Source organism: Populus euphratica, unplaced genomic scaffold, assembly GCF_000495115.2.
Source record: "Populus euphratica unplaced genomic scaffold, PopEup_1.0 scaffold21.1, whole genome shotgun sequence".
NCBI lineage: Eukaryota > Viridiplantae > Streptophyta > Magnoliopsida > Malpighiales > Salicaceae > Populus > Populus euphratica.
This window is the reverse complement of record NW_011499887.1, coordinates 1207328-1223713: the sequence shown is the minus strand read 5'-3', so window position 1 is coordinate 1223713 and position 16386 is coordinate 1207328. Positions and strand designations below refer to the sequence as shown.

At 29.4% G+C, this 16386-nt stretch overlaps 3 protein-coding genes across 4 annotated transcripts; 1 reads left to right on the top strand and 2 right to left on the bottom strand.

The window, feature by feature from the left end:
* Window positions 1-8023: 8023 nt before the first annotated feature.
* Window positions 8024-9107, bottom strand: LOC105130553 (uncharacterized). Its single transcript, XM_011033111.1, has 2 exons — window positions 8186-9107; window positions 8024-8122 (listed from the first exon to the last, which is right to left on the bottom strand). The coding sequence occupies exon 1, from the start codon at window positions 8807-8809 to the stop codon at window positions 8246-8248; it is 564 nt and encodes a 187-aa protein (XP_011031413.1). The 5' UTR covers window positions 8810-9107; the 3' UTR covers window positions 8024-8122; window positions 8186-8245.
* LOC105130554 (uncharacterized) lies at window positions 8024-13038 on the bottom strand. The gene is made up of 2 exons (XM_011033112.1): window positions 12316-13038; window positions 8024-8185 (listed from the first exon to the last, which is right to left on the bottom strand). The coding sequence occupies exon 1, from the start codon at window positions 12858-12860 to the stop codon at window positions 12324-12326; it is 537 nt and encodes a 178-aa protein (XP_011031414.1). The 5' UTR covers window positions 12861-13038; the 3' UTR covers window positions 8024-8185; window positions 12316-12323.
* Window positions 11614-16281, top strand: LOC105130555 (uncharacterized). 2 transcript variants are annotated; one of them, XM_011033114.1, is made up of 4 exons: window positions 11614-11648; window positions 14944-15223; window positions 15691-15840; window positions 15961-16281. In XM_011033114.1, exons 2-4 carry the CDS (start codon window positions 15002-15004, stop codon window positions 16036-16038), a joined length of 450 nt encoding a protein of 149 aa, XP_011031416.1. In that variant the 5' UTR covers window positions 11614-11648; window positions 14944-15001; the 3' UTR covers window positions 16039-16281. The 2 variants fall into 2 exon arrangements, with proteins under 2 accessions (XP_011031416.1, XP_011031415.1); XM_011033113.1 differs by lacking the exon at window positions 11614-11648 and having other exon boundaries at window positions 14793-15223.
* The last annotated feature ends 105 nt before the right edge of the window (window positions 16282-16386 follow it).

Genomic DNA, 16386 nt, shown 5'->3' with positions numbered 1-16386 from the left:
ATTTTATCATAACGACGATGGTATCATTCAATTATTTTTTAATTGTTGAGATTAACTCATTAATTGATGAGATTTTAAATAGATCATTGCATTAAAAAAAGTTGGATAGTTTTTTTTATAAAAAAAAGAAATTTAACTACCACTAGAATTTTTAAATTTATCCACAAAATATTCTGTCAGTATTTATACTCTCAGTCCGTTAATATGAATTTTACTGATGGGCTCACAAATAAAAATACTTGGTCGAAAAGACTATTGCTAGTGATTTATGGCATATCAATGATAAAATTACCAATAAATATACTAATAAAAAAAACACATCAAAAAAATGGTTTACCTACTTCAGCCAGCTAGTCAGTATAAAAAAAACTATATATAATTTTATCAATGATTTTTTTGTTCATCGATATTTTCCTTGATTAATTTGACATATAATCGATAAAAAGACTACATCTAATTTCGTCAGTGATTAAATAATAGCAATGTTATTAGTAATAATTATTTTCTAACTCTTTAAAATATATCACCAGACTTAGTCTGTCGGTAACACAATCAATAATATTTTAAAAATGTTTTTTTTATAAAAATCTATTAAACAGATGTAGAAAATAATTAAATTAATATAAAATTATATATTTATTACAAATTTAAATATTTATAAGTTCAAATACAATTAATGTATAATAGAGGAGCTGAAGGAGAAGGAGGAAAAGGAGGACAAAGAGGGTCATTGCTGGGACTGTGAGGTCAATAAAAAAAGCACATGTACCACTCATCTGTGATTTTGCTTTCATTACTAATCGACAGAGTTCGATCATCTCATCATTGAGTCATGCATAATTAGTAGTAAAATAAGTCATTCGAGTTTGAACTTATTGATCTAAAATCATCTCAAATTCTAGAGTTTGAGTGCTCGTAACCGGTTACGAGCATCTAACAATTGAACACATGGATCGTTCATAATTCCTCGGTCATAATATTAGAGAGGCCATGTACCTGATTTCTATCAGGTTCACCAGACAATTCTACCTCCAACCATAAATCCGATTCAAGATCCAGATGGATCGAAGAATTGTCCTTGTATCTCTCCTTCAACTGGATGTTATATTTACTTCGAGAAAAAAGCTATCAAATTTAAAAAAAATAACATAAGAAAAAAAATAATTAAAAATCAACACACCACAAAGTACTAAGCTCAACTATACTTGAGCTATTAAACCTTTTTTTATGATTATTATTCTCCACAAGCTGATTATACTTGAGCTATTAAACCTTTTTTTTTTTTATGATTATTATTCTCCACAAGCATTTCTATAAAAAAATTTATCGAGTTTGGTTTGTGTCCAAGAGAAAACTGTTGTTAGTTAAATATATTTACAAAAAACAACAAATAAAAAAATAAAGGTAATAAAAAAAAATCTTATCATTTATCGAAATTTTCAACTCAACAATAAAATTGATAAACTATAAAACAACCCCGTTAAATAAGTCATTGTTAATTTTATCACAAAACATTTAAGTCATAAATTCAAAATAAATTTAATTAATTTACAAACAAATATAGTTTTATAAAATCTCAAACAAACTTTAACATGTATAAATCGTATATTCATACAATAAATCTTTATGGGAAAAAACTATAGGACAATTAAACACCAAAATAAAATACATATACCATAAAATATACAATAAAAATTAGCATATTAAAATTGAGTTCAAATAAAAAATGGTTAATTTTTTTTATTTAAGGTAAAGAGTCCTTAATAAAATTTAAATTAGAATAAGAATACTGACAAATCGATTATTGAAGTGACCAAATATATGATAAAATTAAGGTAGGTGTGTTGTTTGTTTGTTGCAGATATAGAAAAAAAAAAGAAAAAAAAAAGAAAGGTAGATATAGAAAAAAAAAAGAAAAAAAAAAACAAAGGGAGATGAGGATCACTTACTATATATAAATTAAATTTTATTAACAGAATTAATCCCTTGATAATTCTACATATAAAAATAACTTATCACTATATATATATATAATTCATTTATATTCCATGTAATTCTCTCATGTGTTTGTCAATGGATACAATGAAAAAAATATTATATCGGTAAAATTTATCTTAATCAACTAAAAAATATTTTTGTTGTTATTTTCATTTGTTTTTGCTAGTTTTTTGAAATTGAACCCTAAAAAATTCATGTATCAATTGAGTTAAGTATTTAAAAATACATACCTTTAGTCATTAAAACTTTAGATTACTACATTAATAATCTATATTTAAATTGTTGAAAAATGGCTTTAGAATTTAGATGAAGGATGAGGACTTCCATAATCATCTAAATGGCTTTAGAATTTAGATGAAGGACTTTAGAATTTAGATGAAGGATGAGGACTCGTCCATGTCTTTTACACTTGCTTTTTGTTTTCTTCTTCCCCTCCATAAGCCTTTTTCTATTTATTTGGTTAAGAAGAAAACTATTAAAAAAAGAAAATTTGAATACCAGGATTGATTATTATCGTAACAAATCCTGCTTTCAAAAATATTCCCTCACAAAAATGGATTTATTCACTAGTAGAAAATGTCTTACAAATAGAAGAAAAATATATCCTCTTATTCCAATTAGCCATTAACATCTAAAATCGAACATCTAAAATCGAATTTTTATATGTCAATCAAGATGTAAGTAGATGGACAAAAATAGAGCATAATTGAAGAAATGAATAATTAGGTGGTCCAATTCCCACGTAATGGTATAATTTTAAAGCTTGACACGAGAGTTAGGATAAGATTTAACTTAGATTTTTTTTAAGGGATCAGAACAACATCTTTTAACTTATTTTTTAAAAATAATTAAAGGGTTTTTGATCGATTTTTACTGAGGTCGATTATGAGTTAATTTAAGTCTTTAAAATGATAAAGTTAGGTCACTATTTTTATATATTTTTTTAATTTAAATTTTGAAATTATTGGATTCTAAATTAATGGCATTTAGGATTCTAAATTAATCGAGTCTTTATAAATAGTTATAATGGAATTTAGGATTTTCTGTTTTGGTAAAATTAAGTAAAGAGGGAGTTAGAAAATTCCAAATCGACTTCATCTTGAACAAGATTTCAAAGGCAGATGATATAAAGAAGGGTGTCTTTTCCTGTAACAATTTCAAAGAATATAAAGACTCAAACCTTAGCCCTTGATGTTGTTGGATCATAATCATAGTGGTTTCTCCCTTGTGAGGCAGTCAATGAGAATTGATTGAAAGTCCTTATAAGAATATATTGACCTTATAAGACTCGAGGAGAAAGTCCTTGCCCATATAAAAATGATTCTGGGAGGCAACTCATTATCTTAGAATATATACCTCATCTAGGAAAATTATAGAGTTTTTCAATGCTTCAATCTGTGTTTCTTAGGCTTTGTTTGAAATTTTGATAATTTCTAATATATATGAAATATTTTTTAAAAATATCAAATTAATATTTTTTTAGTATTTTTTAATATTTTTGATGTATTAATAAAAAAAAAATTAAAAATTATTTTAATATATTTTTACGTGAAAAATACCCTATATCATGATACTGGTTAAAAAGCACACCAATCATATAGTATTATTATTTTTTTTAATCTGAAGAACGTAATTTTATCTAAGAGAATAAAAAAAAGTGATGGTTTAATTACTTTTTTTCTCAATCACTTTATTGTTGCAGAATATAGTTTTTTACATTTAATTATTCAATTGGTTGTGTTTTACAGCTCATAAACAGGGAGTAATAGTTCGAAGCAGTGTAAGAGCTTTCAAAATCATGAAGCAGTGATCCCACGTCAAGAGCCCATGAAATAATTTAGAAAATGTGGATCAAGTGATCAGATTTATGCTGGCTTGGCCCTTCATGTACACTTGCCATTCCGGGCAACCTCCTCTTCACTGTGTTTTTTTTATTTTCATTTTTAAATTACATTGTATATTCTTTAATGAAATATATATATATCTTATAATTAAATGAATAGCTAGAACCATCAATCACCATTCCATTCCTGAAGATAACAACGTATAGCTAATAGTGTTATTTATTTCAAAATATTCATTTTTAGTTAATTTTTTTAAAATAATATCAATCAATAACTATACCATATAATTCAAGAATTTAAATTAGTGTTATAAAACCCGGTCTGCAGGCCAATCTAATAACTCACAGGCCAATCTAACAACTTATCAACGCAAAGCTTGATTTGAACCTAATTTTACTTTAAATCTGGTTTGATCTTTCAACTTGTAGATTAATATATCTATTTTACAAGCTAAATTTTAAACTGGGGTTGATATTTTTATATATAACTATGCTTGTAATAACACCAAACATCAAATTATTGGGATTAAATAGTAAGCTCATTTGGGATGAATAATCCATTGGGCATTTAGCATGTGTTCTTCCTTCTTGGAGATGAATGAAGGCAGCAAGAGGAGGGGAGCCATTGCTTGACGAAACTGAGCAGTTAGGGCATGGCAAATCCGTGACAGGAACAATGATGCCCCTCTACGACACGCATAAACCTCCTGAAATTCTCGTCAACAAGGTAGTAGACCCGCAACAGATTGTGTGCTGCAAGTAATTTTCTCAAGTCATCAGAATTAATCTTTGTTTGCTAGCAAATCATTAATTTCTAATATATATATATATATATATATATATAAGTCTATGCAATCCATACAAATGTCTCCGTCAAGCAATGCCATAAATTTCTTGCATTGAATGCAGTCTTATTTATAATGTTCTGATTGACCATTGCGGCTGTGAAAGAGACCTAATTTGTAAGGAAAAATGATAGTGAGCCATTGACCATTGAGGCAAATTAAATACTTAATTTTTTATAATATTCTTTTTAGTAATCAGGGTTCGATCTCGACTAAGTGAGAAATTGAGGTCAGATTTTCACTGAGTCGAGAATTTTTAAAGGAGCATTTTAGATGAGTGAATGACTTTGCTTCCCCCTTTCTCATGTTCAATAGTTTTAATAATAATCTTGATTTATTAAAAACATAGTTTTTTTTTACCAATTAAAAACTCTTTAGAATATATTTTTGATTGTGATGTAAGAAGTTTTTTAAAAGTATTTTTCACTTAAAAATATATCAAAATAAATTTTTTATTTGTAACATTAACATATTAAAATTATCAGAAAATCTTAAAAAATATTAATTTGATATTTTTTCCAAGCTAAATACAACTTTAAAATACACTTTTTATTTAAAATATACTCAAAAAACAAACAGTGTCTACCTAGGTGAATAATACTAAATAAAAAAACATCAAGATTATACACAAGTCATTAGATCTTATATTATCATGATTCAATGGCTCATGTGAAGTTTCAAAGTTTTTTATTTTTATTTTTATAATGTGTAGTATTATACAGTTTAGATTTTAGATGAATGTATATATAATTTTGTTATATATATATAATGGGCACTTCTGTTTATTTTTTAATGTTTATAGATATTTGACGTCCCAAAAAAAAATAAAACAAAATTTTCATGAATACTAGTTTTATTAACAGATAGATATTTGACGTCCCAAAAAAAATAAAACAAAATTTTCATGAATTAATTTCTACAAATATTGGCTTGCTTTTGATGTAATCTAAAGAGAAGTCGGGTGTGGGAAAAATAGTCATAATAAAGGAGGACTCAACCTAGCCAATATCATTGATACCTAATTAATTAATTCTTAATTCATACAAGAGTGAGAGTGAAGAAAACAAAAGAGAATTCCATCAGAAGAAGTAAACCATATACAGCAGTGTTAGGCTAAGGCAAAAACGTGGGTACTACGATCATGATGTCGTAGTCTTGTGAAACTCACTTGGACATCTCCAAACCGCGTTGTCTTTGAAAAATGCATGGGACAACATTGGATGATCACGAGGGCATGAAGACTCGTTTCATGCTCTTTTTGAGCTGGAAAGTAGTGGAAAGGATGGAGCCCTTTTTGTTCACACCAAGTTATGTAATTTGGTGCCATGGCGTTGTAGTGGTTGACAAGAAACTACAAGGGTCATGAAAACGAGAGATCACTACTGATCCATCTTGTTTCAACAAAGGGGAAGAAGAAACTGTGCGTGTTGACAAAAAAAAAAAAAGTAGCGTTATCGTGCTTTGAACAATAACATGGTAATTATCCGAACATCCATGTTTTGATCGCTCTCAAGATGATTTGATCTTGAGGTAGGTATGTGTGTGTATATATAATTGATGTATAATTGGATTATGATTAACAAATTAAATAATTTGATGTCAAAACTTTGAAACTTCTTATCATCATAACGTAAATATACTATATGGTGTGTTTTCTATTATCAAAAATTAAAATATAAAGCCCTGATTCTCATCTTCTCAATTCGTTACAATATATAAATTTTTTAATTAAAATAGTATTTTTTATTAAAAAATTATTTTCAATATTAATGCATGAACACATTAGAAACATAAAAACAATTAATTTAATATTTTTAAAAAATAAAAAACAAGTTAAAAAATAAGATATTTTTTTAATTAAAATAGTATTTTTTTATTAAAAAATTATTTTTAATATTAATGCATGAACACCATTAGAAACATAAAAATAATTAATTTAATATTTTTTTAAAATAAAAAACAAGTTAAAAAATAAGATGAACCGCCTCACTAATTAAATAAGCAATATGATCCTCAACCTACATGGCAAGACCCACGAGTCAAAAGCTTGAGTTTCCTGAAGAACGCAAGATCACCTTGTTAGACCATATACAACACCAAATGCTTTCTCTCCATCGGCATCAATGGCAAATAATCTGTGGCTGGGGCCACCGCAGACAACTCCCTTCGTGAATCAACTACAAGAAGAAGAAAAGAAAGACAGTCTATGCCGTGTACTTATCCATCTCCCATTTCGATCTCAACAATAAATCACAGCCATCGGTATTTACAATCCAATGGTTCGTATTTAACAAGGATATAGTCTCTAGAAAATGACCACAATGTCACATCAAAGACTATTTCTTTACCATTGAAAAATATGGGTTTTGATGGGGTCCTGCGAAGACTATATAATATGTTTATAATTTTGTGCAGGATGGTGACGTGTATACAAATTTTGTTTATGTTAATTAGGGTTTTGCCAATAGGAAGTTGTTGAACTTTGTTTTTTATATATATAGTTTACAATTAATAACCTAGTCTAGTGGAAAATATTGCTGATTTGCATGAATCTATCACTTCATGGGGCAAGACTAATGTTTTGTTTTGGAGATTTCAAACGTGGCATTTCATATTATATCAAAATTTAAAAATTATTTTCTTATGAACTGTGTTTTGATCTTTAAATTGATATATGTTTGATATTATAATGTGAAATATTTTTTAATTAAAAAATATATTTTTATATATTTTTTATGTTAGTATATTAAAACCATTTAAAAATATTAAAAAAATATTTATTTTTTCATTTTAGAATTTCTTTGAGAATTTATGGCTGATTCACGGGTGCGCGAATTTAAAAAGTTTTTTGGTAATCCAATTCATTCTTTCATTAATTTACGGTGATAGGTTATTCTAACCAAATTAGCATATATTAAAAATTAAATTCTCAATATACACACACATAGAATTTTTCTCTTATAATCATTCTTATGTTGGATGTGTCACATTGCATTAACTAATCAACCAACATTAGATTGTAATATTGTACATATTTTTTGGCCCGTAATATTTAATAACAAATTAAACTTGGAAGTATATATTTGTACATCAAAATAATTATTGTACATGAACTATGCCAGCCAATAAAACAAAATAAAAATTAATGTCACAAGACAATATATAAAACGAAGAAGAAGAAGAAATAATCAATCATAGCCACTTTAATTAAAGATTAATTAATAATTAATAATTAGGTCCATCAATTAACATATTCATCCCATTGAAATCCACAAGCACGCCACCACCACCACACCACCATCTGTGTTAATGCAAAAACATTTGCAAGACAGGGAAGGAAACACAAAATTTAATAACAGAAAACCTAAAACATGACAATTTTTCTCCATGCTTGATAATATTTAACCTGAAATCCCAAGCTTTAAACATTCTTTAAACCCTAGAACTAGAACTTCATGCTAGATACAGAAGGTACGTTCAGCACTACTGTAACCATTCTCCTAGAACTAGAACTTCATGCTAGGTACGTTCAGCACTACTGTAACCACTCTTTCACCACCTAATCTTGATTACTTTGGCTCGATGAAATCAATGGAAACAGAGCTAGTAGTTCAGGTGGCTCGCTCCCTCTTGGTGTGTTCAACGGCGAAGGATGAAAGTAAAAACCCTTTTCAGCTATAGCCTTTTCCTCCTCTGAAACTGGTGGCGACGATGGTGACTCAGTTCCAGGACTCGGGAAGAACAAAAATTCTGAACATAGTGGAGTCACTGGTGAATCCAGTCGGTGTGTTTGGCGGGTTGATGATGATGATGATGAGTTACTAAGAGAGATCAAGCCAAGTTCGATCTCAAGCTTTGTTAAGGTATGTCTTCGCTCTTGGAGCTTGAAAGGTGACCGGCGAGGAGCAGTAAAGTCAACGGGGTTACGTGATGGTTTCGAGGAGGAGTGCGCTCTTGTCACCGGGAGTCTTTGTGCGTCACTGGCTAAACCGGTTAGTTTTTGGGCAAGGTCCCTGAAGGTGTTTGTGTCTGCCTGAACAAAGGTCGTGGGTGATGTTAGAGGTGAAGAAGAAGAAGAGGAAGTATGAGTGTTCATGATGTGATTATACCTTTCAATTTTCATTGGCAAAGGAGCAGAGGGACTAATTGGATCGCTAGAAATATTATAGAGGGAGAGAGAGGCCTAGAGGATACTAAATGGGATGAGGTGATTTTCATGGTAATTGCTTTGTTTATAAGGGGAGATCAGGTCTGACTAGGAGAGTCAAATACAAGTTTTGGTAAGCTTGAGAGAGAAGGGAGAAGTCTTTGAGAGATAAAGAAAGGTTAGTGGGTTGTGTGAATTGTTGATTAAGGAACCAATTACTATATTTAGAGAGTTAGTTTTTGTGGGGGAGAAGTGTAGAGGTTGTTATCTTATTTATTAATTTTGTTCCAGTTTGAGCATAGATTTTGTACATTTGTATGGACTGATTTTTCCATTTTAAGGATTATAATTGATTTTTTTTGAAATATTTTTCCTTTTATCCTATGGCATGAGCAAGAAATGCAATCGAATCGAAAGGAAAGGTTAGTGGGTTGTGTGAATTGTAGATTAAGGAGCCAATGACTATATTTAGAGAATTCTTTTGGGGGTGCACAGGTTGTTATCTTATTTATTAATTTTGTTCTAGTTTGATCATGGATTTTGTAAACTTGTATGGAGTAATCTTTCTATTTTGAGGATTATATTTGATTTTTTAAAATATATTTTTCCTTCTATGGTATTATATGAGCAAAAAATGCAATCATATTTGGTTTAGTATTATTGTGAATTAGAGAACTTGTTAATATGATACTTAGGTAATATAAGATAATGAATAAAATAAAAAATTCACTAAATAGAGCATAACCACCACCAACTAATTAAAAAGATCAAGTTTTAGGGTTTTTTTTTTAAAAAAAGGGATTTGTAATTTTTTACTTTCACCCAATTCAATTTTTTTTCTATAAAAAGATTTATGTATCATATATATTTGGTATTTATAATCATATAAATTTATCAATTTTAATTTGATATTTACATAGCCAATCAAAATTACTTTCACCTCTTGTGTTGAGTAGTTATAGACATATGTTAGGACTAGTGGATTTGTAATAATCTCACTTCCTATTCTTAGTAGCTAAGAAGGAAACAATATGTCTTAACTATTAACCTAATCTATCATTAGATTAATTGGTAAACTAGATGATACATTAAGAGTAGAATGCTCAAACCTTCTTACATTAAATAAGAAATATAACAAGTTATTTTTAAGAAATTTTATTATTTATTTTAAGTTTAATTGTTTTATATTTGAATGGTAAAAACATGTATTTATGTTCGGTTTTTCATGATGAAACTGATTTTCTTCTCGATTAGTTCATAAACAAGCTATCCATATCTGAAAAATCTACTTATCATTTATATTAAATATATTTTCTAGGGATATGGGGTAGATTAGAAAAAAAAATACATGAAAAAATAGCTAAACTTATCATTGTCAATTTTTGGTGATTTGATATTAATTTTACTTATTAATTTTGGATAGATTATATTTAACAAACATAACCAAAAATATAAAAAGATATTTTTTATGTTCAAATTCACAATTTATATCAAACCAAAGATTTTAAAATTTTAAATATCCATACAAACCTTTGATTTTCATTTGAAAAATCGAGCTTTTTACTCAAAACAAAATGAAAATTTGCACGCATTTTACTCAATTCTAAAGCACAAGCTCCCAACCCAATTGGAAATTTCAGTAGCCGCCATCAGATAAGACATGTCCAGATTCCTATAAAAATCCAATTTTTCTCGCGGTCCAAACAAGAAGCGACCTAGAATCATAAGAAAATTTATAGTGCTAAAACTGTAACCATTGACCTCTTATAAATTCTAGTTAATTACTGCTTAAGTCATTAATTAATATATTATGTCATCATCCCATATCAACAAATTCAACAAATTATCAATTATATTAAACAATTAAATGGAAGGAATCGCTTTTCTAAATAGCCAAATTAATATAATTATTATTTTCTAAATTAAATAAAATTAATCATAATGATAACTTGATTATCACTATAGAAAGAGAAATAAATTAAAGGGTAAAAGGTATCATCTCTACTTATATTTCTAGCCTTTTACTTTTCTAAATGAAACTATTTTGACATACCTTTTTTATAAGGAGACTATATCTCTATGCAACATTTTAGAATAATTATATTTTAGTTTTTGAAACTTGCATAAAAAAATTAAAACAAATATCAATTGACAAATTCATTTACTATAAACAAGCATCAATATTAATCCTTACAAAAAAAAATGCCTTTCTAAAAAGGTGATTGTTTCCATTAATTTTTTGCATTAGTAATTGTTTTAAATAAAAAGTTAGACATAGTTTATGATTTTTTGGATTTGTAGACATAACTGATGATTTCTTGAATTTGTTACCATGGATTGATGGCATAGTTTATTTAGTTAAATAACTCAAGCATAACTTATAGAAAAGAGCTAGTTACATAAAAAATACTGTAAAGAATTTTAAAATTACCCCTGGTTAATTATTATTATAATTAATTTTTTAAAATCTGACCCAACTTGACAAGTTAAATGGTAAAATAAAAGTTAAATTAAACTATTTTTTAATAAAAATAAAGAGAATTGACATAATATTACCTACAACTCAATTAACTCAAGGAAAGTCGGTCAAAATCTGTAACTTTTTTTTATTAATTTTTTTAAATGTTGTTATTTTTTATATAAAATTAAAAAAATCGTTGTGCTGATTTGAATTTACCCGATTAATCCACGTAGTTTGTAATCCAAGATTTGTCTCGGATCATCTTCCGACCGAGTTTAAAAGCTATGAATCAAACAGCTTGACAGAAAAAAGGAAGATAAAAGGAATCCGTTTGGTTTCCGCCACCTGATAAAGAAAGAAAAACCCAAAAAATCATATTCGTTTCTCTCTGGAGAATTAAATGATGAATTCTGTGTGTTCTTGTGATGGGCCCGTTATTGCAGCAAGTAAATCCATGGATAATAACATGTGCTGCTTAAGAAGAGGAGTTGTAGTTGTACCTAATAGTGAAAGCAGCAGTAGTTCAAGGAAGGTTTGTGGAGTTGCTAGAGCTTCAATGGTGGATTCTTATGTGAGTTCTTCTGATCTTGTTAAGAGAATGGAACGAGCGTCGTTATTCTCTCAGATAAAGTTCAAATCTTTCTCATTTTCTGAACTGGGTCTCATTTTTTTTTTAATTGGGTTTTCCTTTTTAATTATAGATTGGGATTTGGGTTGGTGAAAATTGAGTGAGAAAGGGAGAAGGTTGAGGACTTTGTGTCTTTGAGATTTTAATATCTCCAACGGCGTTTTGATTAATTAACAGATTCGTCCCATTGAAATTCCCCAGGCATCATCATCATCTCTGAACATTTGCTAGATAGGGAAGAAGATTGGAAAAGGAAACCTAAAACATGGCAAATTTTTCTCTATGCTTGATAATAGTAACCTGAAATTCCAAGCTTTAAACATTCTTTAAAACCCAGAACAAGAACTTCATGCAGGATACAGCAGATACGTTCAGTGTTTCCTTAAACATTCCTTCAACACCTAATCTTGATTACTTTGGCTCGTTGAACTCAATGGAAACAGAGTCAGTAGCTCCGGTGGTTCGCTCCCTCTTGGTGTGTTCAAAGGCGAAGGATGAAAGTAAAAACCCTTTTCAGCTATAGCCTTCTCCTCCTCTAAAACTGCTAGCGACGATGGTGACTCCGTTCCTGGGCTCGGGAAGAACAAAAATCCTGAACAAAGTGGAGTCACTGGTGATTCCAGTCCGTGTGTTTGGCGGGTTGGTGATGGTGATGAGTTCCTAAGAGAGGTCAAGCCAAGTTTGATCTCAAGCTTTCTTAAGGCATGTCTTCGCTCTTGGAGCTTGAAAGTTGACCGGCGAGGACCAGTTAAGTCAACGGGTTTACGTGATGGTTTCGAGGAGGAGAGTGCTCTTGTCACCGGGAGTCTTTGTGCGTCACTGGCTAAACCGGTTAGTTTTTGGACAAGGTCCCTGAAGGTGTTTATGTCCGCCTGAACAAAGGTCGTGGGTGATGTTAGAGGTGAAGAAGAAGAAGAAGAAGAAGTATTAGCGTTCATGATGTGATTATGCCTTTCAATTTTCGATGGCAAAGTAGCAGATGGACTAATTGGATTGCTATAAATATTAGGTGAATTCTTGAGAGAGAGAGAGGTTAATGCGTTGTGCGAGCTGTTGATTAAGGAGTCAGAATATACTTAGAGAGTTTCTTAGGGGAGAAGTGTGGAGGTGGTTATCTTATTTATTAATTTTGTTATAGTTTGAGCATAGATTTTGTACATTTGTATGGACTGATCTTTCCTTTTTAAGGATCATAGTTGATTCTCTTTTTAAATATTTTCCTTTTATAGTATGGTATGAGCAAAATTTACAATCATGGTTGGTTCGGTATGTTCAATAACTTTGGAAACTTACTAACATGATGTTTTTTTTTTTCTTTGATCATTTAGATACAAAATCTAGTTTCAACTCGCTAGTTCAAAAATATTATTTACCATCAAATTAAAAAAAAGAAGTTAAAATGAGACTAAAATAATTCATTTTAGTCCCCAATCTTTTCTTGCTTGGAGGGAGACATTTCGTTTTTTTTTTTTTCACCATAGATGACGAATTTAGCTAACAAAACATGGACACAATATTAGCTTGGTGGCATATATGGACACCTCAAAACAAATATAAAAAGATACATGAGAAATGGGTTTGACAAAATCTTTACTTTTTTTTTTTGAAGAAAAAAAAATTCAAAAGTATAAAAAGAATATTTTTTTTCATATTATACCAAGAGAAATTATAAACTTAATGTTTGGAAAAATAATCATTAAGACTAGCAATGAATAATAATTTTCAGGAAAAAACAAGAAAACATACTATGTCCATAACCATATAATTGATTTATAAAAGATTAAGTTTTAGGATTTCGTTAAGAGAGGGGGGCTTGTATTTTTTTTCTTTCTTTCCATAAACTTTTACTACTTCAAAGCCATAAGAGATAAAAAAAAAATCTATGTTTTAATATCATATCCAGTGACAATTAGGGGCTCTATTAGCTCTAATCTTTTAGGATAGCTCGAACAAAATAATCCTATTAAAAAAAACTCAATATAAATATTTTTTTCATTACATTATTAGTTATTTAAGTTATAGTTGTTTTTTAACAATTAAAGAGTCATTAAAATTAGGTTCATATTTAAAAAAATTATTTTAAACCTATTTTGGTTATAAAAATTTAAAAAATATTTGCAAACCTTGATAAACTCATAGACAATCTAAAATAAAAATAGAAATTTGTCAAAAAATTCAAAATCAACTCAAAATAAAATTGATATCAAATCTACTATCTCAGATAAGGAAAATAATAAATAATACTTAGGTGAAACTCGTCTAATTAAATAAAAATTTTAACATTAAAATTAATATATTTTCTTTTGTTATAATTGATGCCAACCTAAAAATATTATATTGCTAGAATTCAATAATTTTCTCTCTAATATTTTGAATCAACAATTAAAAATAAAAATTCTGAATTTTTATATTAAAGTGAATATTTTATGATAATTTTGGAATTATCATTCATTTCCTTTATAAATTTTATTTTGACACTTAATCTTCTAACATGACTATTTCTTGATAAATCACAAATCATAAGCGATTTGGTATTAATCTGGCAACAAAAGAACCAATCTGAAAAGGAAAAGAGTTATATGAAAGAATTGAATTTTTTAAAAATACAACGTAAATTATTATAAAAACATGCATGGATTTTATTTTATTTTTATGTGGCTTTTATTTTATTTTTTGTAATTATAATATTTTGTTATGTTTAATTCCACAATTTAGATGAAACCAAACATTTTGGAATTTAAAATGTCACAACCCACCTATGGTTTCCATTTAAGAAATTGGGCTTTTTAGTCGAAACAAAATAGAAGTTCTGTTTACAATTTTGAAGCCTAAGTTCCAACCCAAGTGGCAAAAACAGTAGCCGCCATCACCTAATCCAAATTCCTGGAGGATGTCCGATTTTTCTCGCGGTCCAAACAAGGAGCGGGCCCAGAATCTCCCCCAGTGATCGTTATTTTAACACGCACGGAAAAAGGAGGAGAAAGGAATTCCGTTTGGTTTGCGCCACCAGATAAAGAAAAAAAAAAAAAATCCCAAGATATTACATTCGTTTTTCCCTCTTTCCTTGTAGAATTAAACGATGAATTCTGTGTGTTCTTGTAGCAGGCCCATGATTGCAGTAGCTAAATCCATGGATATTAACATGAGCTGCATAAGAAGAGGAGTTGTAAAGGTACCTCATGGTACAAGCAACAGTAGCTCAAGGAGGGTCTGTGGAGTTGTTAGGGCTTCAATGGTGGATTCTTATGAGAGTTCTTCTGATATTGCTAAGAGAATGGAACAAGCTTGGTTGATCTCTCAGGTAAAGTTTAAATCGTTCTCATTTTTTTGAATTGGGTTTTCTTTCTTTCTTTTTATGAATTATAGATTGGGATTTCTCAATTTTGGAAATTTAATCTTACTTGCTTTGCATGAAATCTGGTGATAGAGATTAAGTTTGATTTAATTGTTTTGGGTTGGTGAAAATTGAGTTAGAAATGAAAAAAAATCGACAACCTTGTGTCTTTGAAAATGGCATATCTTCAATGGGATCTTATGATTGGATTTAGGGCTTGAAAAATTGAGGTATTTTTAGGGTTTTATGATCTGGAATAGTCCCATATGGTTTTATGCTACTAACCAGAAGAGTAGAATTTAATGATGTTTAACTGTTTTAGAAAAGGGCAAGGATTGTTTACTGGGATATAGATTAAAGATCAACAGAATGTTTGATGCGATCATTTCTGTTTCTGACAAGTTTTACATATCAAATGTTCGTGATGGTTACAGCAACCAAGGCCAGTTTCGTGTACTTCCTGCGATTCAAATGGGCATGTTGAATGCCAGTGGTGTAGGGGTACAGGGTTCTTCATTCTTGGCGATAACATGCTCTGCCAAGTTCCTTCCAGAAATACCACTTGTGTTATTTGTGCTGGAAAGGTACGTTAAAATGTTGGCAAATTTATGGATGTTCAAGTGTCATGAGGACATAATTCTTAAAGATAAAGTAGAACTACAAGTTAACATTATATGCATTTTGTAACTTTGATTCTTTTTCAGGGATCAATGCGCTGCTCTGATTGTAAAGGAACTGGCTTTCGTGCCAAGTGGTTGGGGGAGCCTCTGATCTCCAAGTAACAGCATTGTAATGCAGTTGTCAGGAAGTTAAAGCTACCGAACAGGTGCAGGAAATATTGCAAGGCTTCTTCTTATTCAAGTTCTGATTTATTCTCCTTTTCTGTTTTGGAATTTATACAAGTGATTACATTAACTTCATAGTACAACTCATACCTGTATTTGTCATATTTATCCAACAAATCAGTCCATGTATTGGATTAAATTCTAATGAAGTAAACATTTAACTTTTTTCGATTTGATATATCATCATTGATTCACAAGATGTTATGCAGGTTGCATCAGGCGGTGCCAAAAATGTTACACTATCGTAGTTTAAAGATGTCTGATTCACCGAAAACGCTTTGAATT